General features: G+C 47.8%; 2 protein-coding genes across 2 annotated transcripts in view; both read right to left on the bottom strand.

Moving 5' to 3' along the window:
• Positions 1 to 17,525, bottom strand: part of LOC144093554 (ammonium transporter Rh type B-like) — a 41,330-nt gene extending 23,805 nt beyond the window's left edge. Inside the window, exons 1-2 of the mRNA XM_077627085.1 lie at positions 17,384 to 17,525; positions 13,593 to 13,728 (exon numbers count right to left, since the gene is read on the bottom strand). Coding sequence (XP_077483211.1) covers positions 13,593 to 13,728; positions 17,384 to 17,428 — 181 coding nt within the window. The 5' untranslated portion in view covers positions 17,429 to 17,525. The remainder of the gene's footprint in view (positions 1 to 13,592; positions 13,729 to 17,383) is intronic.
• Positions 17,526 to 21,821: 4,296 nt separating this feature from the next.
• The window catches only part of Hdc (histidine decarboxylase), a 31,379-nt gene continuing 29,064 nt past the window's right edge, over positions 21,822 to 24,136 (bottom strand). Inside the window, exon 16 of the mRNA XM_077627086.1 lies at positions 21,822 to 22,763. Coding sequence (XP_077483212.1) covers positions 22,585 to 22,763 — 179 coding nt within the window. The 3' untranslated portion in view covers positions 21,822 to 22,584. The remainder of the gene's footprint in view (positions 22,764 to 24,136) is intronic.

Genomic DNA, 24,136 nt, shown 5'->3' on the forward strand with positions numbered 1-24,136 from the left:
CGGTGACAAAATCTGACACTTACCGCTTTATAAAACACAAACTTCAACCTGTTTCATATTTGTCACTTCTGACAAATGTAGGCAAGAAAACTGGGATTATAAATCAAAATGTTGCATGCTTTAGGGGCCACATTTTAATTTGTCTTTATATATAGCAAGATTTACGCAAGACAGCGGAATAGGCGCCTACAGAGTGAATTTCTGTATTTTACGTACACGCGAATTGGAAAACCAGTGTGGGATTCGAACTAGAACTTCAACTAATTCCCGGGGAAGGGAAAAGAGCAGAAGCGAAAGATGTATGGCTTATGGTCTATGGGTGTTTAACGTCCTAAATCGACTCAGGCTATGAGGGTCGCCGTAGTGAAGGGCTCCGGAAATTTCAACCACCCGGGGTTCTTTAACGTGCACTCACATCGCACAGTATACAGACGGTGCATAACAAACATGCACGCAGGAAAAAGAAGCCCAAAGCGTCCAAAGGCGGCCCCTCGAGCCTGCTCAAGTAACGTCGATAAACCACTTCAGGTATCTTAGACAAACTCTTGTGGTTTATGAACTGATAAAAGGTGAAGAGGGTCGGGAATCTTGGCTTTCGTAAACAGTCCCCTGTCTGATCTCTGCGATGACGCCCGTAAATACATTTTGACTTGATGTCAACGTGGAGACAGCGACAGGACAGGTTTTCGGTGGCCTATTTTGATCCACAATAGCGGCACGTTTGTTTGCAAGTCCATTCAGTCAAGGCTACTAGAAATTCCAAAACCAATGGTTCGTTAAGGTTGCGGAGTAGATTCGGAGAGGTGGAAAACCGCAGGGAACGGCAGCGAGTCAGGCGGGGAAATGTCGCTAGGGTAGTTTTGGGGGATACGGTGGCTATGGCTGGAGCGCAGGACTGGGCTAATTGGAAACCAGTGGGAGGCTGGACCTGTCTCTTGCAGTGGACGTAAGCGGTTTGACGACAACAACGATGCTGATGATGATTAAATATTCCAATGGCACCAAACAGAAAAAAAAAGATTGGCTGTCCCATTAGCTTCTTCCAAAGGGACTCCATATGCTTATCAACTAAAGGATCTCGAAGAACTGACACTGTAAGGAAAATTGTAGAGTAGATATCAAGGAAAGGGGGATTAATGTACACCCGGTCTTCCATTTCCAATGTTTAGCGTAAGACGAAGTACGCGGATTCGTAACAACGAACTATACTCATTGGAAGAGTTCTCAGATCGAGCCCTGCAGTTATTTTTATGCGCACCGAAGCTTCAGAAGCTTAATGGCTGCCGTCGTCTAGTGTTTTCAGCGCATCAAACACCAATTTCTTCCTGAATTTTCCAGTGCCTTAGGCCAGGCACTGTCCAGGCCTCTTAATGGTTTATGCTATCGCCTAGAACTCGTAAAGCTGCCCAACTTGGTGTTGAACGATTGCCAGAATTCTCTTCTTGTTTCTTCTGAATGTTGATTTCCAGTGCCACCGACGTTGATTTCGCCAGCTGCGCAAAGCTTTTAACTTAAAGGGACACTGAGGAGAACCCTATCAAAATTTTTTTGTTAGCAATATCTGATAGTTCGGCATTTCATGGCTTTGTTGACGCTTGTCCGGGAGCGAAAGATGCATTTATTTCAAAGAAATTTGGATTCGAAGTTGAAAAATTTTTTCCCGCCGCTCCGGTTCAAACTCGAGAACTCCTATTACGACACGGAGAACTCTTATGACGACACAGAACGGAGTGACGTAAATGGAGACTCCGTGATTTCTGGCTGCTAGCGGTGCGGTCTAGCAGGGGGGGTAAAGTGCGGTGAGGAGGTTGTCATACACTTGAGCAGCGCCATCTTGCTACTCCCGTAGTTGCCTGTACTTATTAGTTGTTTGCGCTACTGAAAATTAAGCGATTATTTCCAATACAGCTACACAAAACACATTAAAAATAGACCTCTAAAACTTTAAACATCCAAGAAGAGGTTTGAACATTACGCCAAACTCTTTTTGTTGTTTCAAAATTTCGAATATGCAGACCTGTACAAGAAAACTTGGGAAAGTTTCGTTTTCGTTTCGTCTGCTGTAGCAGCTGTAAGTTATCGACGTATGCTAGTTCATTACTACTTACAGCGTAGATTGCAGGACAGAATTAAGATACGGCAGTTTGATATGCCCAATACGCTCTGCATTACACACCTCTCCGCCCCATGTGTCTGCTCAAGGCACTCCCGAGCATACCACACTGAGAGCGGTATCCCTCTTTTTAGACCGTGCGTTCTAGCCACTCTTCGCACTTTGGACACATTCACTCCCGCCGCTCGGTTCGCTGTTTTTCGCACGAACGTTGCCTTCTCTGCTGGTTTTGGATGTCTGATTCGGTGCCGGGAAAGCGCTGCAGACGCAAGTCGTTTCCCGTGCGCACGTTGGTCTATCGTATCTCTTGCGCGCACGGCGGTCGATCGCGCACAAGAATCTGGACTCTGGACCCGTCGGCAGCGTTCAGAGCGACACCCGAAACTACCATAGCAGTCGGCCAAGCGAGTAAGCCCGCCTTCGCTCAAAAGCATAAGAACACAGATAACAAACAAGATAATACAGAGAACAGAACCGTCGGCTAACACACGCTCGCCTGTCAGTTGCTCAGTAGATGCCGTAAGCACGCAGCGCGCTGTGGCTCCGCGCGTCGCGGTCTACCGCTTTGAATCGCTCGTGCACAGAGTTTCAGCAGAATGCCGCCATCGTGCTTCTTGTGCGAGTACTGTTCTTCTCTGAAAAATTGATAACGGCACTGTCGCGTGTTTTTTTTTTAAGATTTTCCGCTGCAGTGATGAGCAAGGGCACAAAAACGTTGACCGCTTGGCCATACAGTCCTTCCAGCAGTTCTGCCAACGGCATGAGCAGAGCTTGAAGGAAGTAGAACATTACAAACAGAGCCCAGCACATGTAATTGGAGTGATAAAGTTCGTTTTGAAGAAATATCTGACACTCAGACTGAGAGAGGAGGCTACAAAGATAACAGAGAAGGCAAGAGGGGCATATGTTAGAGCACTGCTTACAAAGCAAATCTTGTTTCAGCATCAATAACAACCATTTCCAATTGCACTAATCAACTTAATGACATATATATGAAGGAATCCAAAGTTAATGAACAGTCAGTGTATATGTCATAATCATCCCCTCGATTATCTCCCTTTGTATGCACCACAACTTAGTGACAATTATTCAGTGCAAAGCAAGGAATGAAGGAAACAGGAATAAACTAATAATAAGAAATTTTTACAAGCCAAAGTCGCACTTGGGTTATGCAGCACGCTGCAGAAGAGGATTCTTCAATAATTTTGATACCTGGGGGTCTTACACACGCCGAAAATTTATTACAAAATACAGAGTACCAGCTGTTCCAACTAGCCGCATTTCATATTCTCTTAAATACTCCTGATTTTACATTATCAAAAGTTGGCGTTCAACTGTTGCTACAGTGACCGTAGTGGGGTAGCTTCACCAGTGCATTGTAGGAATGAACCTGGCCAATGTGCATGTTTATAAAGTGGTATCGCAGTGTAAAATTCAGGACTGCGTTCCATTGCCTTGCAAAGATCTCGTGTCGTGCCTTATGTCAGATAAATGGCAATGATGCATGACACGCAAGGTAAATATGTCTGTTGATTGTAGTAGAAGAAATAAGAATCCTTTTGTTGAAGTTCCTTAAAACACACCTTATATGTGTAATGCAACAACTCTTCACCAGTGCAATGTTCAGTGCAGAAAATGTTTCCGAAGCTAAGATCACTGAACTGTTCAGCAAGTACTCAAACATTTATTCGCATTAAGGAAATCTAAATGCAAAGCAGTTGCACATTTCAGCTTTTACACAGATGCTCATGTGCATTTCTGAAGGTTCTATTTTTTGGTTTTGTGGGGTTTAACGTCCCAGAGTGGCACGGACTATGAGGGATGCTATTTCTGAAGGGATTTGCACCAGATGCACAGTCCTGCTATAGATAACAAGTATGATGAAGAGCGACATCGAACCCTTATTCGAACATTGTTCATGCAAAATCACTGTATTGATACTAGGTTGAACATGTCTTTTTTTCCATGTTCCCCTTAGTACTGCATCAAGACTGCCCTATTAGGTGTTCAAAAAATGAGAGCAGAGGTCTTGGTACTGTTTCTATTTTTTTCATGTGCATTCTTTGAGTGTGTGAAAAGATGTGCAATGACATTATTTACCAGCTATGATACTTTTATTTGTCTATTGTGTACAACAATAACATCAGTGAATTTATGGCAGAAATAAAAAGCAGGCATTCACGAACATAACTGCTCAAGTTAAATGAGTGTGAACTATGAAACCAGCTGTAACTTTGCAGTGGCAGGTTGTATAATAATCTCACATGCTTGTAATTCTGCAGATACAGTGATTGTCAATTTTTTGTTTTACAGAATATGGCCTGAATTTATAATATTTCCAAAGCTGTACGCAAGCAAACCGCATTCCAACGTTTCTCTTTACTATCATCACCTTGCACAATACTCTGTTAGTGCTCTCCGAGTGCGACTTATCCCACATGTCTCTTGCATAAAGTTCTTCCATGTATGTACAGTTTGGTGCTTCGTTGCGAGCAGATTAAACCTTTCGGAACGGAGTCTGTTACAGATCTTCCGTTGTATTCAAACAGAATTCGCATCTTAACAGGCAGCGGTACAGAAGGCATGCGCTGCACTCTGCGCGAGTGTCGTCTCCCTTCTGCCTCGTCTCCTGTGTGGAACACCAACGAGATCTGACCGCCGGAGAAGACAGGAGGTGGCGATGGTGCACACTTTACTAAAGGGACTCCAGGTTACGTCAAAAGGCACGGGGCATGCATGTTTTATAATACCCCGTACATCAAAACAAACCTTGCTGAAACTCGCCAACAATCCTCGTTGATCTCGGCTCACACAAACACAAATCATACGTAATCAGCGGCACAAGATTCGCCACCACCTGGAAGTATCTTCGTGCGCGCACCATCCGGAACATTTTGCGCATGAACTAGAAAGGAATTCAACACGGTACGTAAGCAAGCCGCAGCACCATTCCTCGTACAACTTTTTGACGCGCACTACGAAGCGTGCGGCCATGCTGGGGGAAGTTGTGAGGTTGCCAGGTTAGTACGCTGCAAACTGCCGTTAAACCTGGTCTAGGTCGCCTGGACCATTCAGGGAACCTTGAGCGGAGTAACAAGATGGATGTCGTCCACGGTTATAAAAAAGAGGAGAGGGTTTACATGGGAATGCTGCCGCCGCTTTCGCTCTAGTGTTGGTAGTAGTAGCTCTATGTCTAGCAGCTGCCGAAATGAAAGCTGCCGCCACCGCACGTTGAAGGCATCTATCGGGGGTCGCCACCGTCGCTTCGTTTACGTTTGCACCGGCGTCTTGCCAGCGTTACGATGGATCCCGTTCCCGAACCCGACGACGTAGTTCTCGCAAAAACTCTGGCCTGCATTTCAGCGACCTCAGCCCCACAGAGCGTGCGATGCTTTTGAGGGAGCACGGTTAGGTTAGGCGCCGGCGGGTGGTTTCCCCCCTTCCTCAGAGAGCAGCCGTTGCAAACTAAATATCATAACCCCAGTGCGGGGAGTCGCGAGGGGTGCGTTGCGCCCATTGGAGGCTGGCCGGGGCTTTGGGGCCAACGGATTGGAGATTCCTTGAACGGAGCGATTGCATGGCGCAGCAGGCCGCGTCGAGGTCTCCCACGGTTGCAAGGGCCAAGTTATTTATTTATTTTTTGCCACAAAAAACAAATGGGTGCCCGACGGCGGTCGCGTTTAAAGTCGGCGGCTTGAAACCAAAGACGGCGCACGACGCTTCAACGGCTTCCGCTAGATACAACGGGTCCACTTGGATCTAGCTCTCTCGCCAACTTGCATGTACCTTCAGATATGTACTGTGAATGGATTAAAATAGCCGAGCTCGAAGAGAACAGCTCCGCCGAACTGCCGCAGCTATTGAATATAACGCGCACCTCGCCGCGGAGCCATATCAGTCTGGCCGGGCCGGCGGCGGCTGGCGCACTCGGCGCGAAATAGATACATGCTCCAATCTCCCCGCCAATGCGGTCAGAGTGCGCCGAAGCCGCCGAACGCGTCGGCGGTCAAGCGCAGTATAGAGGGTCTCGCTTTGACCGACGTAACTTCGCCGTGCAGGGCGCGCGCGCGCGCGCGCCTCGCCGCAGCATAAACGCGCCTTAACAGAGCCTGCGCTTAACCGCTAACCAACGTGTTCAGCGGCGGCATCCATGGGAGCCATTGAAACCCCCCGCCCACTGACTAAATAAAAGAAGTCCGGTGCCGAGGTTCGGAATCGAACCAATAAAAAATCGAAACTCTCCTGGCCGCCTGTGGCGCCGCCAAGCATCCGTATTCTTTGCTTCCAACATTCAGGTTGTCTTTTGCCTGCCTTCCTTGTGTGATAAAAGTGCACTATTGGTTTTAATACAAAACTTACTTCAATATTGATCTGCGCTACCTACCTTTGTCAGCCTCAGAGATTCGCGACGCTAAGTAGAATGGAAAATTCCTCCAAGGTGGCGTCTCTTGTCCTATGGCGTCACTACGCTTGTACTTGCAAGATTGGCCTGTGGTGGCGATACCTGTATTTTGGTTCTTGCTATTTTCTACCTTACAAGAGCTTTGTTTTCAGTAAGAGCGGCGTTTTTGTGATCAGGAGCTGGTATTCTATCGATACAAGCCAACTTCAATTTCTCCTCAGTGTCCCTTTAAAAGCCCTGCGAAGACAGAATGATTACATGAAAAGTTGGCTATTAGAGTTAGTTACCGGAAAAGTTTTCAGATTACTACAGAAGCGCTTTTCCTGCTTGAAACATAATGCTGCAGCCAAAAATCTCCCAAACCTGGAGGCAAATGACAAAGGATCGCGATACTTTCAAAACGTTCCAACTGGCTACAACGCACCGCCTTGTGCGAGCCTCACCGAGACGCCGTCACTGTATCGCACGCGTTTCAACCGCTCCCTGTGTGTGCGCCTGACTCCGCTACACGCGAGGCCAGAGCCGCCAGAGCTGTCCGTCCGCACCACCAAGGCCGGAGCACGTGCGTTCGCTCAACGGGACAGCCCTCTCACCTTGCAACCTCGTTTTCGTCATGCGTGCAAGAGCGGAACGAGACCTTTGACAAACATTCTTCGGCATGCAGCAGCGTAATCGCATCATGTCACGATATCAACAACAACCCCTGCCCCGCCCCCTCACGCAATTTTCATTTCAGAAGCGAGGGAGAAGGGTTTTAGCCCAACCGTTGTTGGCTTCAAAATCGGCAAAAGGCGAGTTCCTACATTCACTGTGACAAAAACTAGTACAGATATAAATTGTGCGCTTACTTTGAACATTGCTAACATGGTGTAGCTGTCCTTGAGTGTATATCGGGTGTCCCAGCTAACTTGAGCCAAAGGTTAAAGAATAAATTATTAGAGACAGGCGAGTGAAACCAGTTGCATATTGGTGATAGCCATCTCGCGCACCACATGCAATTTTTCGTTTCGCCATTAATTAACAGTTTAATTAAGTTTAATTATCTAAATTAATAAATATTGACTTTAGACAACAAATTGCATTTGAAGAGTTGTCGAGCACCTTCAGAAACCCCCATTCCACCATTTACGATAAGGAAACCCTCACGTGTGTGTTTCTTTTTTCCCCAGCTCCAAAGAAAGCCCGCGAAATACAAAATAAACCACGTGACTAACGCAGCTGCGCGCCAAGATCGTGCTGCTCTCAAGCGTGGTTTGAGCAAACGAAATAGCCTGCAGCATTGATTCGACGGCCCCGCAGCAGCGGCAGGCCGATATGTTGGCGGCGGTTTTTTCGTCTGCGTCAGCCAGTGGCACACAAGACGCTGCGAGTTGCCGCCGCCAGCATATCGGCCTGCCGCTACTGCGGGGCCGTCGAATCAAGGCTGCTGGTGATTTCGTTTGCTCAAATCACGCTTGAGAGCAGCACGATCGTGGCGCGCAGCTGCGTTAGTCGGGTGGTTTATTTTGTATTTCGCGGGCTTTCTTTGGAGCTGGGAAAAAAGAGACACACGTGAGGGTTTCCTTATCGTAAGTGATTGAATGGGGGTTTCTGAAGGTGCTCGACAACTCTTCAAACGCAATTTTTTTGTCTAAAGTCAATATTTATTAATTTAGGTAATTAAACTTCATCAAAATATAATTATTTGCGAAACAAAAGATTGCCTGTAGTGCGCAGGATGATTGTCACGAATATGATATGCAACTGGTTTCACTCGCCTGTCTCTCATAATTTATTTTTTAACCCTTGGCTCAAGTTAGCTGGACACCCGGTATAGGAGCGTCGACATATGTATATTCCTGTCAGTAACGCCACGCCTCTGTTAAACGCCCCTGCCTCAGTGGACGCGGTGTTAACGTATTTGTTACATAAATGTGCATCTTCCTTACAAGATACTGCACATGACCCACAAATGACCTTTTTCTTTGTTTCGCGGTCGTTCGAATCTTTAGCGCGGGTCTCGTGACTCTCCCATTTAAGCGAAAGTCACTCGCAGCTACCTACAATCTATGAGGTCATGTTACAGGATAAAAGCTGTAGCGAACCCAACGTGAATCACAAGAAGCACCTGCGTGGTGCTTCGCTAGCATGTGGACGGTATCACAAACGCTGTGTGCGAACAGTACACAGCGCGTGTCAGCTTTGCGTAGAGCGTTCGAGAAAGGCATTGAGGAGCAAACAAATCGACGCCTCGTCGCGGCAGCTAGGTCCTACATCGCTGTTTGCTTGGAAGCGCTACTACCTGGACCTATTATAGCAGCACGAGCTCCTCACCTTATGCCGAAAGGTTGCAGTAGATATGTCCGCTTTTTACTGGTTGTCGCACAGCGCCCTAGCGCTCTATTCAGGGTGACGAGTACTCACGCGAAGCTGCCTTTAAGAATTCGCAGGCCTGTTCATTCATAGTGTTCATGGTGTCATACCGTGCACCCGTTCTCCCGTCTTCTGCAATTCTGAAGCCATTCAATCTATCGTCTGCAGTGTATCATTCGCAGTAATGTCAGCGACCTCCGATACTTCGCTCTCAAGTTCAGTACGTCCATTTTCGTTCTACCCTGTGGTAGATGCGAAAAGAAAAAGATCTTCCACGCTTAACGGAGACTAACGGATGAGTGCGCTTCTGTTGTCGTGCAAATTGACTTCGTGTCCAGCGTCTATCTGCCGTGTGCCCGTGAACGCACGCATCGCGCTCCGTGAGCAATCCTTAATACCAGGCTACACAGAAAAGGCCAAGGTTGCGTTTTGTTGATACACGCAGCACTCATGTGAGAAGCACGCGTGGGCCCTATGCGTGGGTAATCTTTTGGTCCCCGACAATGGTTCGGTAATTGGCGAAACATACCCGCCGGCTATGCAGCCAGTGCGCAGGCAAAGATAAAAAAGGCACGAACTGTGCTGAAGAAAATAGGGCCAGAGTGAGCGAACCGGCCACCGGATGCCAGCGCCACGGTTCGCGTGGCCTCAACACGGAAAGAAAGAGGAGTAGAAAGAAACGGAGGAACGAATAGTACATAAAGAGTGAAGAAAGAAAGAGAGAGAGAGAGGAAGAAAGAAACAAAGAAAGAAAGAAAAAAGACGGAAAGAAAAACGGAAGGAAGGAAGGAAGAAAGAAACAAACAAACAAATCAAAAAAGAAAGAAAGAAAGAAAGAAAGAAAGAAAGAAAGAAAGAAAGAAAGAAAGAAAGAAAAGGACCGAGAGAGACAGGAAAACCCATAAAGACAGAGAGAAAGATGAAATGAAAGGAAGGGAATAGAGGGGGTGGGTGGGAAAGGCTAGTCTCGATCAAAAACGCCGGCGGCCATCACGGCACGGGCCAGCGGCGAGTAGCAGCGCTCGCCCCACTGATTCCGTGGAACGAGAAATCGTTTTCGACCACGCGACAGTCACGGCTGCTTTGTTCTTGGCCGCACACTATGGCCCGCCGCCGGCGTGTATAATTAGATGCGCGGAATGCGGCGTGCCCCGACGCCGCTGTGTGACGTGCTGTCGCCGAATGTTTCACAATATCGGCCGTTCTGATCAATCGCCCTTTCTCGTGTGGAGATGCTCGCGTGGAGCTGCTGCGTTTGTTTTTCAAGGGTCACTTTCCAGATCGGTCCTGATAGGTCAGCCCGTAGTAAACATCTGTAATCTATGGCTGCCGATGGCGCGAAAGCGTTTGAACGAAGTTGGCGGGCTAGTTGGTTAAGCAATCTGTATCGAACAGCGCGAACACAGACAAGCACAAGAGGATCAAGAGGAAGCGCTGCTGTGTTCGTGTGTCTCCTCGTCTCTTGTGCTTGTCTGTGTTCGCGCTGTTCGATACAGGATGCGAGATCATTTTGTTCAGGCGCACACTTTCCATTTGTGCTGCTGCACGGACGTTTTAAGTATCGCATTGGGAGCGACTTCGCGAGTACTTTTGTTTTCGTTCAGACAAATTGATTCAGCGTACGTGCATATTGGAGTGTGCCATGCATGCCCAATAGTCTGTTGCTGTGAAATCCGCCAGTGAAACGGTACAGTTCAGAAGTTATGGGGTTGCGCTCAAAAGGATGAATTTGAAAAAGTCTATAGTTGAAGAAAAGGACGTTGTCTCATTTCTGAGTGCCATGGAGATCGATCGCGGCGATGTTTTACTATTCTGGTTTAGCATACAGACGAAGAGTATCAATGGTTATGTAGCTTAGATAGAATAGCACTGTTCCTATAGTCACACCTGTGGACATTCATTTACGTGCGTCTGAGTCATCGCGCATGCCGTAATTATAATAATTGATTTTTGAGGAAAGGAAATGGCGCAGTATCTATCTCGTATATCGTTAGACACCTGAACCGCGCCGTAAGGGAAGGGATAAAGGAGGGAGCGAAAGAAGAAAGGAAGAGGTGCCGTAGTGATTCCGGAGCCCTCCACTACTGCCATAATTTTCAGCATTGCTTTTGGAGCAAATGCCAGAGGCAGATTACATACCTTGGTCCTGTGCACCACACCACAATGTTTTGCGCAAGCCCTGCATGCCTGTCTAAGCGGTGTGGAAGACCGAAATGACGAAGCTTTAGCTAACTACCCCTAATAGCCAAAAGTTTGAAACTGCCCTTGGGTTAGGGCATTACATAAGGGGAAGGGAGGGGGGGGGGGAGGAGCAGCCGAGACATAATACATTGGTCAATAATCAAAAACCAAAATTTCAGCTAGAAAACGTTAAAGCGCAAAAAATGTATCGGCCAGAGAAACGCGAGCTTGTGTCCTCTTCGGTCTGTGGTTGGCGCTTCCACAAGGGGCCCTTTGTGTTCGCCCGAGCAGCGACTTCCTGGTGCGAGCGACGCGCAGCGCGTGGCTCGGGTATTTCGGCCCCCCGTCCTCGAGGAAAGCAACGGCATGGTGTCGGGCCCTTTGTCGGTGACTGATGACCACGAGCCACCCCCCCTTGCGTTACTCTCCACGTCACTCGGGCATCTTGGTCGAGTATAGGCTGCCTTGCGGCTCAGTTCGGCAGCCGATCAGCGCCAAGTGCCAGTCACTCTGCGACGACAAAGGGCGCTTCAAACTGCCCTCTTCACGTAATCTTCTGTGCACTACTGGAACGACCCACACGCATGTCACGAAAGTTCCACGTGACCTTGTGTTTTTGTGATCGAGTATTCTGAAAAAGCGTTCTGACAGCTAGACTCGAGCTAACTCTGCAAGCCAGTGAAAGTTATCGATATATATACATCTAATTACACAGCTACAAGGTAACAAACGGCCGCATATTTCGCTTACTTACTGATTGGTTCCTTGGTCACCTCGATAACGAATCAATGGCAGTTCGATTTACCATTTCTAGGAAAAGAGTATGTGCTCTTATATGGCGAGCCACATAACCAACAGACACGCAAAATAGACAAACAGCGCCATCGCGACTGTGGCCCATTCAAGGACCCTCGCGTGAGGTTAAAACGTAAAGCTTTTTTTTTTCTCGAACTTCGGGCACACCACCCGGAAACCACCAATACAAACACTGTCCGGGATGCCCCGATAACGCTCCTATATGCAAAACTGCACACACATTAGAACGATCATTACCATCATACTCATCATCAGCGTCATCTTCGCCCAGTCCTTACTACTAATTCCTGCTTGAATACCGCCTTATTTATTGGGTCAGCCGGCTCTCTTGAACGACCTAGCTTCTCAGTACTTGTAAGTCGAAGCTGTCAGACTATCCTGGAGCCATACAATCGGATTTCACGTTTCAGTAGTGAAAACGTTTTCTCCCGTTAATGCTCTTGGGTGTCTTGCCACTCGCATACATGCAGCAATGATAGGCAGCATAGCGAGAACCTATGCGCCTGCTAATGGGGGTCGGGATGTCTGGGGTCTGGCAGAAGCTGGCGAACTTTTATTTCAGTCCCGCTGCTTGTTTAGTTAACCCTTCACCTGCTAATTCAGTCCGTGACCGTGCTGTATCCATGCGGCGGCCAATCCCGACAGTCCAAGGTGAGGCACAGAGCTTGCGGGCGGAAATTGCAACCAGAACTTGCAGTCAAAAGCGTTTGCCTAAAATCTAAACCGTGGCAGCAAGAAAGCTCAGAAGGGAGCGTTACGTCATGATGTCGACCTCCGCAATCTCAGCCCTCTTGAAAATGTTGTTTGTTGGGTTACTTGGATGGCATTTTCCTGTATATATAACGCTTGTCCTGTCCAGTTCTGTCGTCCCTTGTGTACACCTGCGCTTTCAAAATTCGGAGTACAAGCCCTCTTGAAGCTGCTTTTTTTCTCCTTTCTCTTTCCGGCCAAGCTAAAGTCTGCCCCATGTGAGAGCCGAGACCCGGACGTGGCGAACAAAACACCTCACAGGAGGCTGCGCGGGACTGACTTTATCGCAAAATGGTGCTGTAGCTCCACAAGACAGACTAGCAGAAGAAGAAAGGACAGGCCAAAGTGCTGATTGTATCGCATCGTCCTGCGCTGACTTTTATCACTTATTATGACCAGGCTTTGAAGCGGTCACTTTTCACTCCCCCCCTCCTCCAGGTTTTTATTCTTGCTAATATTATCAGACCAAGTCTTGCATGTGGTATATGGGTATAACCGCCATTAACAAGCATGGCTCAGTTCATTGACAAATTATAAGACATGAAATTTCGAGTATCCTTCAAGGCGCGAGAGAAGCCAGTGGAGCGACGAAGTCGAAATTTCTAACAATAAACAACGTGTTAGCTTTTACACGGAGCTCTCTTCAGAAAGCAAATCTGCTAAAAGTGTGTGGTTATGCACGCCTTATCACGTGCTGGAAGCGATATCGCATCCACTTACGGAAGACTGTCGCCACTCCTGTTTGTATATATTGTGCGTATGGTGCATTATCTCCAGCATCTCCACAGCACTTGCTCCCAAGTGTGCCCAAGACGCAAACGGTCAAGAGGCTCGGTGCGAAGATAGGAAGGGAGGGGGGGGGGGGGGGGGGGGGTCGGCGGTGCGTCTTTCCTCGCAATCTCTCCACGGAGCGTTTTCCTTCTGGGCCCGGCTTGTTGACACAGGGGGGGAAAGGGAAGAATGGCGGCGCCCACTCACTGGGGTAGTACTTGTCGATGGAATTATCCTTGGGCGCGTTGCCCCCGAGTGCCTCGGACATGCTGTTGAGGCCGTTGGAGGCGTCGGCCGCCTCCTCGTATTGCACGCACAGGGCGTACACGATGATCACGGAGACCTGCGCGGAGACGTGCAGTGGCGTAAAAACCTCAAAGAGCACCCGAGACTTGAACCAATTCGCAACGTCGGACACTTCAAGATTGAGGGGCTAGTTATGCTAGAGAAACTGCAAGCAGAACTGAAAGGTTGAGATTGACGTTTCTCCCCCAGTAAGTTGTCCGCTCCAAGCCCTAGAGGCCATGCATATTTGAAAAGAAAATTGAACGTATTCTTTCTAGACACTGATAAAGATGTTGAAGTTTTATGATTATCCAAGAGCACAATAGGACTGGAACTTCTTACCGCTCAGAGCAATGATACCGTCACCGCCACTTTCAATACCACGTTTTTGCCCCTGTTGTATTGATTAGTAGTTTGCCCTTTCGGCTAGTAGGCTCTGGATTTTCATTGTTTTCCTTTTTTTGTGGCTGCTATACGCCCTGGATTTCTTTTTGCTGTGATTTTGTGCACTGTGCTCACTCGTTGCCTCATTTTTAAAAGAACAGCGCTAGGCTGTGCGGGAATCGAAACAAACAAACAAACAAACAAACAAACAAACAAACAAACAAACAAACAAACAAACAAACAAACAAACAAACAAATTAGCCTTGTCATGCAGGGCGTAACGTGTGTTCTTCACAAGCTTTGGAAGAGCTGAACCTTGGGTTCCCCTGTATTGCTTGCACGCGTTTCATGCAAACATAAAAAAATAGCATTATTATTGCTTTTCTTGTTATATTTGTTGTTACCATCGACATCATGAGAGCATTTGAACGGAGGGCATTGTAAACGACCGAATTTTTGGGAGGACATAAATTGCACATATGAAATGGCCGCGAGTCCAGTTTATATACTCCAACGACGCATATTAAAACAGGCACAATACATTTCAGCTCTTCTCTTCTTGCGAAAATTAGCAAAGAAAAAGCAAAACGTAGACACGACGAAAACTAGAAAAGCCGATTTTACCACAATTGAGCACGGGCTGTTCATACAACAATGAATTTCGCAGAAGTGCATGTGTCAAGCAGTTTCAAGGAGTCGTCATGTCATGTCTTTCTTTCAGATAACTATGCCTGCACGGAAGTTTCTTTTAAGAGATCCTGGAGGAAATGAGCAGTATGATAAATCAACACTGCGTCTTAAGTAAAAAAATAAATATAAAAGGCGTATTCTCCGTAACGTTAGAGTTTGCGTACGGTCATCCCCATTGTCTGACGCATACTAATTTCACCACACCTGTAAAGGATCGAGCATAATTGCTAAGCAAGAGTCATAATGCCTTCAGTAAATATTCTCTGCTACGAAGGCAGTAATTCTTTCATCGAGCTTAAGAATGCGATTCTTGAAACACTTTTGAACCATATGGAGTCCCGTACGCATAGGTAACTGAATTGAATTTTCCATGCGATTCTGCTTTTTAGTGCGACCTTAAAATCAAGCCGTCGGTGGCACAAATTTTATTCACGTAATTTTTACCGATAATCTTTCACCTTGACGCCGTTGTTTAATAGCGCGAAGCTTGCTGAATCCATGTGGTGTGTATGCACTCCAGCCTATTGTTCTTAGGTGGTGGGTTGCGAAACAAGATGAAAGAGTCGGCATCTGTTCTTGACTTATTAGCTCCGCCGTTAAATTGCAGTTCGTACTTTCGCGACCAGCAGTGCCGTTCGAGCAGCTGCCGTTGGCCGCAACACTGTGCATTGCCGTCGTTGCAAGGAGTTCTAATTTCCGTGCTGCAGCTGCTGTCTATCGCGCCCAGCTATAGTATTTCAACGCGTCCACAGTGGAAGCCTAGGAACGCGTTTGCGGACCGTGCCCAGCTAGCTATACTATTTCAACGCGGCCACAGTGGAATCCTGGGAACGCGTTTGCGGACACGGGAAATGTGGAAACCTGGATCTCTCACTCTTCCGGTCTGTCTCTGCACCGCGCGCGTCTCATCTTCCAGAGCAGAGGAGGAGGTACGTGCGCGAAAAACGACGCGATTCGGCGCGACTTGCCACGCTGACTCTCGTTTCAAAGAGACGGAACGGCGCTCCACGCGTGCGACCAACCAGATATTGCTGCACGCTTGTCCACGACTGATTGCGCTAGCTGACTGCGTCGTTCAATAGCAGGGCAGATGGCGCCAACGTCATGCTGACGTAGGGGGCACACATGATTATTCGTCAGGCTGACCTGTCCGCCTTGACATGAGCGGTCGGTGTCTCGAAAGTGAGCTGTACTTCGCTTTGTGTGCTAAATTGCGACCCCTGCGGTGAAGCAGTTTTAAATATGAGTCACGTGGGACCATGCAGGCACGTTGACCAATGGCGAGGTGCTGGTATTAGCGAAGAAGAGAATTTGTACGCCTAGCCATCGATTAGTCGGCCGCCGGTTTCAGTCGCTCGACCGCACGTTCCGCGCCTGAATGCGTAGCGGAGACCAACTGTGAATTTATTTGTGTGTTGGAAGAACAAGCAGCCACAACCTAGCAAACACTATGGGACAACAGCGACTTTTGCAACAGCAACAACTAGTGGTGTGAAGGCGATTTATAGGCCCAATTCACAATGCCCTCCGCAGTGCCCTTCAACTGCATGTACAGTCACGGGATCAAAACAAGTGTTGAAGGCGAGAGATGTCGTAGATATGTCTGTTGGGAATTATCCGTTTTGTTTCTTGGCTTCAGTCTGAAGCGACGCAGGAGTGTGCACATTATTTTAAGCGGAAGCCTTCATGCGGCCCAAAACACTTCTCACTGCTCCGGCCGAAAAGCCTTGAATGACTACAAGCCTAGCTCGGTTGAAAATACAAAAAACAAGGCGCAGAAATTTCGGCATCACTTGCTCACCATGAGCCGTTTTTTTGCGTGCGCGTTCGAAAATACTTACAGGTCATAAACTTTTTGCGCCATAAAATGTGCCATCCATTAAATACTCGTATTCTTCAGCCGTTTGTTGTTAACCACTATCTGTAATAATTTTTGGCACAAATTTCGCTAGTTTTACGTTAACACTGATAAACGTGTTTATTTGCTCTCTGGAATAGTAAAACTTCAAATAATCAAGCGACACTTTAGAGATAGGCAATAAATTATTGGCAGCGCCTCCTTGTTTCTTAATGCTCGGCCGGGGGATTCTTCTGTGTTGTTATCGCTAAATTTCTGATGGCGAAGTCGCTAGCCGCAGACCCTGCTGTTTTTAGGTCATTCTGATCGTCGTCGAACGATACATCCTAACCTTTACAGTGTTGATATAAACGCGCCCCAAATATGTTTAATCTTTTCATTTTACTCCATGCCGGCTCCCGTCGACTGCATCCGCCAATCTGCCTGCTTGTCCAAAGGGGTCCTTTGCAATCCTAGGGCCTACTGACGCGGAACGGCTCCGAGGACAAGCCAGCTCAAAAGCGACAACTTCTGAGAGTTCTTACATCCGCGTTGTTGCGCTATAGTTGTTCGCGGGCACCACAACAAGAATTAACAAGCTGTTAACGCGATGGGTAAGCAACTCCATGCACACGCAGACTCATCGCGAAATAGATGCTATGGAACATGCATGACCCAAGTGCAGTTTCGACCATGTTTTCTTACACTCATTTTGTGGAGAGTCTCTGTGCGTGGTGCTTCGCTTAACTCGTAACGCGTATTAACTAGCCCGCCAAGAAGTCCCAGTCGAGACGAATGATACCTGTAAGAGGAGGAGAAGGAAGGCGAGCTTTCCCCGCTTCCACATGTCTGCGACGGTGATGGGAGAGTCCAAATCCCGTGTGAGGTCCGACGTAGGCGCGCAACCACAAGCACACTCTCAGGGCTCTGCCGCTGACAGCGGGAATCGCGTCTTCACTTGCCCAAGGAAAGTGGAAAGGGCAGAAGGAAGAGGAAAGAGAAAGAGAGAGAGAGAGAGAGAGCAACCGCGGGGCGGACCGCGGAGAGGCAAACGGCGGAGAAATGTCGTCATGTCGCGCGCGCACACTTGCGGGAGGTCCCAAGCACCGGCCTCGGTCGGGAGCGAAACGACATCTGTCGTGGTGGCCCTACACCACCGCGACTTGGTTGATTCTCTGAGCCAGCCACACGCGCAGTCGACCTTCGCGCTTGATTGGTGCAGCGTGTATCGAGGAGAAACCCCTTCCAAAGAAAAAAACTCCTTTTTATTGTCGTACACACTGGCCACTCCCAAATTATAGTGGGCCGAAAGAAAGCGAGACTAGAGCAGCGGGTAACAAGACAACAAACGATAATGGCTGTTGTTAACGATGGCAACAAGGGATAAAGCAAAAAAAAGTAGGCAGGTACCTATCGTGAGTTTACTAGCTAGGTTGTCAAAGCTGGCTTTATGCTTTGACGCAGTAGGTTGGCATACATTGTTACAAGCGTCTTAATTACGCATCCAGTGCGCGTTAGCCGTCAGCTAGAAAGAATAACCACGCTAATTGTGATTTACGTCCGCTGTGTACAGGTTTTATGTATCTGCTTGCTTAACTACTGTTTGTTTTAGTATATTAGCGTAACTTCCCTCCTATTTCTTTTTTATCTGTACTTTTATTACTATGCTGGTTCTTCTACACTTGCAGCGGTGCACTACCATTCCCCCTTAGACTCTTCTAAGAAGGTTAGAAGCCAAACATATCACACACTCTAAGCGTGAAAGCGTACAACAGCTACTTTGCAAGCGAAGTGCGGAGAATGTGTGACAGACTAAAGACAGAATTCGAGGGACTATTTTTCCTCTCAGCCTTTGCACAGTATAGAGTTTTCGCTGCCTGCTATTAACGAAACCGGAGCTCTTCAAATTCCGCTGTGTTTGTCTTACTCCGCAGCAGAATAGCCTGTCATGTCGACCGCGTCTGGTCAGCGCCCCTGGCGTGAATAATAGCCGTCAAAAGTCGAACGCAAACTCTTCCTTGCACCTCCGCCTATGTGGCCTAGCGCCTTTCGTGAGTTATGTCTTGACATGACATAGAGGAAGTGAATGCGAATAAGGCCGAACGCAATCTCGAACGTAGTTAAGAGGAGTCGACATCTGCATTTTGTGCCCCAACTTCTGTGACTAACGGAATGGCTTGAAAACTTTTTGGGAAGGGCGCTGACTCTTTCCGGCTAAGGGGTCTTAGGAAGTAGACAAAAAATAGTTAGTCGAGGTTAAAGAGAGAAAAAAAATGGTTAAGAATCTAACACTAGTGGCGACATCTTGTTCTGGGCGTACAGGAAGCGAACGAAAAGTTGACAGCTTCCGTGTATATATCGGATGTTTTGCGGTGGTTCACTACGTCGACGGAGCTCCGTGGCAGTTGAGCTGATCTACGAAATGTGTGCCGAGCTGGATCAGATTACGGGTAGATGCATTTACCGCCTTTGTCAAAAGTAAAGAGCCCAAAGGGTTTGATTCAGAGCAAAATACATGTCGCCGTTGAAGCATCCGTGGAAATCCTAACTTTCGGACGGGTGAGTACAAAAGTTTCTCTCACCTTCATGGGACTTGGAAAGGTGGCGATGCATAACGAGACAGACAGCATGATACTCTCGCAAAGCTTTTGGGTTATATACTTTTGACGAAGGCTGTGCGTAGGGAAGGGTGAAAGATGTAGTAGACTCGAATGCCATCGGCTCGAACCTCGGCAGCCAGAACCCACTGGTTGCACGATGTGCGGAATTTTTTTTTCATTTGATGGGCACGTTGAGCACGCATCCACCAGAATGTGTGCCTCGTCTCTTTCTTGTCCCGTTTATTCACGCTGTTTTTCGTTGCATTTACGCTTCACAAACTACCTCAACTCCAGACTGTGACCAGAATGAGAAGAATGTTTATTTAGTAACAAGCGAGCAATGCACCAGTGCAAAGCAGGGGCAAACATATACACGCACAGCATTATGCGAACAACAAAGCAACGGCAACAAAGTCTCGCTGTGCGCCTGGCACGTGGCTGGTGGCAAAAGCTTGGTGTATTACTGCAGCTCGCTGCCTTTGGGCGCAGCCAGCCAACATTTGCGTTCATGTGCTGGTGCTTTTACAGCCAGTTAGCCGAGCTACAGCGTCACATGGGGTGGCTGCGTCGTCACAAACGAGATTAAACAGCGTTTAGGTCACGTGAGAGCAAGAACTGCGATGTAATCGTTGCTTCATCACGCCACGCCAGCCTATACCCAGAGAGTCAGAAAACAACAAATCAACAAACATAGTTTTTTTTAAATGCCTCATGTGACTTCAACGTTCCTAAACTTGTCTCTGACGTCGTAGTCATCGCTGCCCTGTTGAAACCGAAACAACCTGGGGGAGGAAAATGTATTTTAAATTATTTACCGCGCTTAAACAAACTCTGCGTTATATAAAGAAAACACTAGAACAATTTGGTGCTCTTTAATTTTTAAAAAGATAATTCGTTTGCGGCTTACATGTCGCAGGGTATCGTCCAATGCTGTAGAAAATGACTGCGGGTTTCCATATGGAAATACTGGTGTTAACTCTTTCTTTTTTTCATAGTTTGAATGCTCCCCCCCCCCTCCCCCCTTCCTTTCCTGATTCTCGGAAAAAGGAAGGCAGGCAAGGGCATCGAGATGTTCTAGCAAAGCTAGGACTGGCGTGTCGTAGCTGTAAGCAAAGATCATAAACGGATTCAGAGTGCAGCATGTTGAGCGAACGGGCTTCAATCTTCAAGACTACTGTTGTGTCAACGTTATATGGCTGGTGAGGTCTCGTTTCTGGTAAATAAATTGTATTTGTTTATTTAAACATATTTAAACAATTTATTGTTTCCTCGAAGGGCAATTAATGGATCATACGGGGATTACATATGAGATTATTCTGGAATTAATCCAGCTACGTTCTTGCCGTTATCATAACATGCCACCCGTCTTCGTGGTCGGCTGCTTGACGTCCCATGATGCGACTTCAGATAGATCGTGGCTTCCGTTTCGTATCAGGGTGGCAACAGCTGCTGCGTAAAGGTAACAACTCCTTAGGGATCGGCATCGAATTTATTACGCCTATTTCAGTTTTTTCTTACTTAAACTATGCCCTTGCACTGTGCTTCTTAGATGCTATTATCTCGTCCTGCTTATTTTCCAACACAACGGAAAAACTTCCACTTCTATAGTCTGAAACAACTTAAGTCTGCAGTGAAGCTCCGCCCACACTCAGGACCGCCGCACAAGATTCTTCCGCGACAAAAAAAGTAGTCCGTTGTTAAAACATTTATTCTTACCTAAGCAAGCAGCTAATAAGAATAAAAAAAAAGTTGTAAGCTCTAGAATTTTGATGTCTGGCTTGTTTAATATAGTCAAACATTACAAACCTGATTTCGTTTATTGTTGCGATTGGCCAACAAACTAATACAGAACACCGCGGGCCGTGGCGCAATGTAACCAACTGCTGTTTTTTGCTTGATAAAGTTATTTATTGCCTCTGAGCATAAAGGGAGTTGTGAGGGTAAAAAGAAAAGAAAAAAGGAGCTGGGTGTTAAATGAATGCGAAGAGGTGGGCCGATCTCGGTCTACTCCGACGCGTCAATCATAGCCGAGATATCTGCCAGGACATACATCGTCTGGCGGCTCCCATCCGACAAGCCATTCGAATTGAGTGGGTCCGCTGTCTTCACAAAGCTGTGCAGATTCTGCAACACGCTTGGTGACCCTATCCTCGTCAATGCCTCGGTTCCTCAGCATGGATGATGCTACCCTCCTTCTCACAAGAAAGGAACTCCGGCGCCGCACACGTGCTCTCATCCCTCCGTGTGCGACAACCCTCCCCCGAGGTCTTAGCAGTGCAGATGAGGTTGTGCTTCGGAGGATTCGAGTCGCGGTTGTCCTCACTCCTGCCGTCACTCGGACGTGGCCTCACTTTCGCCACTTATATCCGCGCGCAGGGTGCCCTGTCCGCAACTCGCAAAATGCTGGGGCTGATATTCACCTCTTGTTCTGGGTTTACCTGGCGCTGAACCCAACGAGAATTCGGCACCTGGAAGCAGCGGGTCTTCCGCCGAAGAACCTGTCCTCATATATTGCTTCGACGAAGGGGCCACGTCACTGCTGTTTTTTTTTTAAGTTGTGCCCTGCTGTAGGTATGCCACAGAGCTTAAAAGAAACAAATAAGAGCAATTGAAAAATCAAGGCGACGCTGATGTGGGTTATATTTGACGTTTATTCAACGTTTTCGGCAAAGACAAGTGTACCCAGCACACACACACAGATTGTTCGGCTTAGGCTAATGCAGGGTGCGCTTGGCGGTATTGAGATGGCCGACAGGGGAGAACGCGACAAGGAAAGCGGGCTGAATAACTCGCTCAGCAGATGGTAGTTGAAACGTACGCGAAGGAAGAGGGAGATATCTTCAACATCGGTGAGGTCTGGCAAGACGTCACTTATGTGTACGGTTTGAATCGTTATCGTTCAGCAGGCGTGGAAGTTATACTAAGAAACAGTGCAGAACAGTAAATATCGCGTCATGCGTGAGAACAACTGCGTGCGGGCTTCTAGCAGTATTTCGGCTCGGAGCATGGAACCTGAATTCCGAACAAACTCGCCAGGGCTGGAGTTCCTGATGACGTGCAAATTGAACGTAGGCGTTCGCAGTGGCAAATCAAGCGCAAACTTTCGATGCACAGACACATGTAACGAGCCAAACAGCGCTTCTCGCATGCTTGCGCTGCGACTCCTCTCCCTAATAGACCCACTTTTCTGGCACCTTGAAGGACAAGTATTTAGTCAATCAAGTCCGGGTACGCAAGCGAAATAGGCAGCACGTTCAAAACGCGGCGAAAGCGGGGGGAGGGGACAGAAACCTTAGTGAAGAAAGTGCACACCCCACAAATACAAGGGCAAGGAGAAGTCGCGGACAGGGCATATGGAGAGAGTTGGTACAACACTGGTGGTGACTGGCGAGGTACTGCGGCATCACTCGCTGTGTCGCGAGTCGGTTCGCGCCAGCGGACGAGAGCAGCAAATGCACGCGGCGTCCGCAGTGCCCGCAGTGGTCAAGGCCTTCTGGGCCGCTGCCATGCCGGGATCCTCATCCCCCTCGGCGATGGGGCCGCTGTCCTTGCCTCCGTCGGCGCCACCGCCCGCCTCTACGCCTGCATGCCCGCGCCAGCGTAAGAGAGTTTTAGCACAACGACGGCCTTGCCGTATACCACCACCGCCAGCCGCCAACAGAGCATGCGCAAATGGCGGTAGCTGTGCACGGCAGGGGTACACTGTAACGATCTGCTAAAGCTCTATATTATTCACACCACCCTCTTTATAGATACTGCGTCATGCACTGTGACACTATAATAAAAAAAATGATAAAGCAGGGCCATATCCATCTTCTATTTCTTGCAAGGAAAGGTTAGTCTGTGGAGAGACGAACTGTGGCTCTAAGGGAGTAATGGTAATGGAGTAAGAAAGTCATTCTCAATGGGAGTAATGGTTGCCTTTTTGATGAACTAGTGTTCGTTGTAACGCAGTTAGTCCCTGAGAGAACTAGCCCCTGTAGGACATTTAGTCCTTCTTGGTCTAGATTGTACGAACCGAATCGCGATTCCGGACCACAAGCCGAGTATCCAGCACCGAACAGCTTAGCGTGCATGGCTTGACCGTTTTTGTTCTGCTGATGGCGCGGTTAGATGCCACTTTGTCACTTGACAATAACACCGCTAGCAATAACTGCAGTCTGACAGGTGTGCTGTTGTCTGATGCAGTTTTAGCGCACCTAACCGAGATCGCGTTGTGCAAGCAGTGAAGTAGCTTGCTTGACGGTATTGCCTTGTTCACACGAACGGAGTGAAGGCGTAGTTCATTTGCCTAAGATTTTGTCCTAAGCAGCCAGATAAAATTATGTGTAACCTCGTGAGTGAAGAATACGAAAAAATTGTGAATTTCGTTTAATCAGAAAATTTTCCTTCGAAGCTCTCGGCACATAAATTATCGTCCTCTTCGTTCTTTTTTCTCCATATAGTTTGGTAAACACCTTACGCTGCATTTGCCTTCAGCAAAGGTTTTCTGTATATTACGTACGAAAGCTGATTAAAAGCGCAGATTTAAAGATCGCCCCAGAGGAAGCGCGCACTTCAGCCGTTGCACCGGTCGTGTTAAAAAATGCACCTTGCAGTTTAGGTAAAGCGCGCCGCGTAGTAAGGGTGAGGGGCCGCATTCCATAAGAACCCATTATCCAGTTCCCATTTCATTTCGCATGACGTCAGAGTGACAGCAGCATCAGCCGAAAGCAGCAATCGGCCAGTCACAAAAAAAAAAAACACAAGGTATCGGATCCCCACGTTGACGATAGCCTCCGCCATTCGCCGCACGCATCGACTCCCCATTGGCTGCATTTCACGGCCAATGATAATGTCCGGTCGTCAATGAGCCAATGGTCCGGTCGCTTCCCACGGACGCACGCTTGAAAGCTGGGGTACGTCACCGAACAACAGTAACCAATGCCAGAGGGCCAGTTGGATCCGAAATGGAA

Source organism: Amblyomma americanum, chromosome 6, assembly GCF_052857255.1.
Source record: "Amblyomma americanum isolate KBUSLIRL-KWMA chromosome 6, ASM5285725v1, whole genome shotgun sequence".
NCBI classification, from domain to species: domain Eukaryota; kingdom Metazoa; phylum Arthropoda; class Arachnida; order Ixodida; family Ixodidae; genus Amblyomma; species Amblyomma americanum.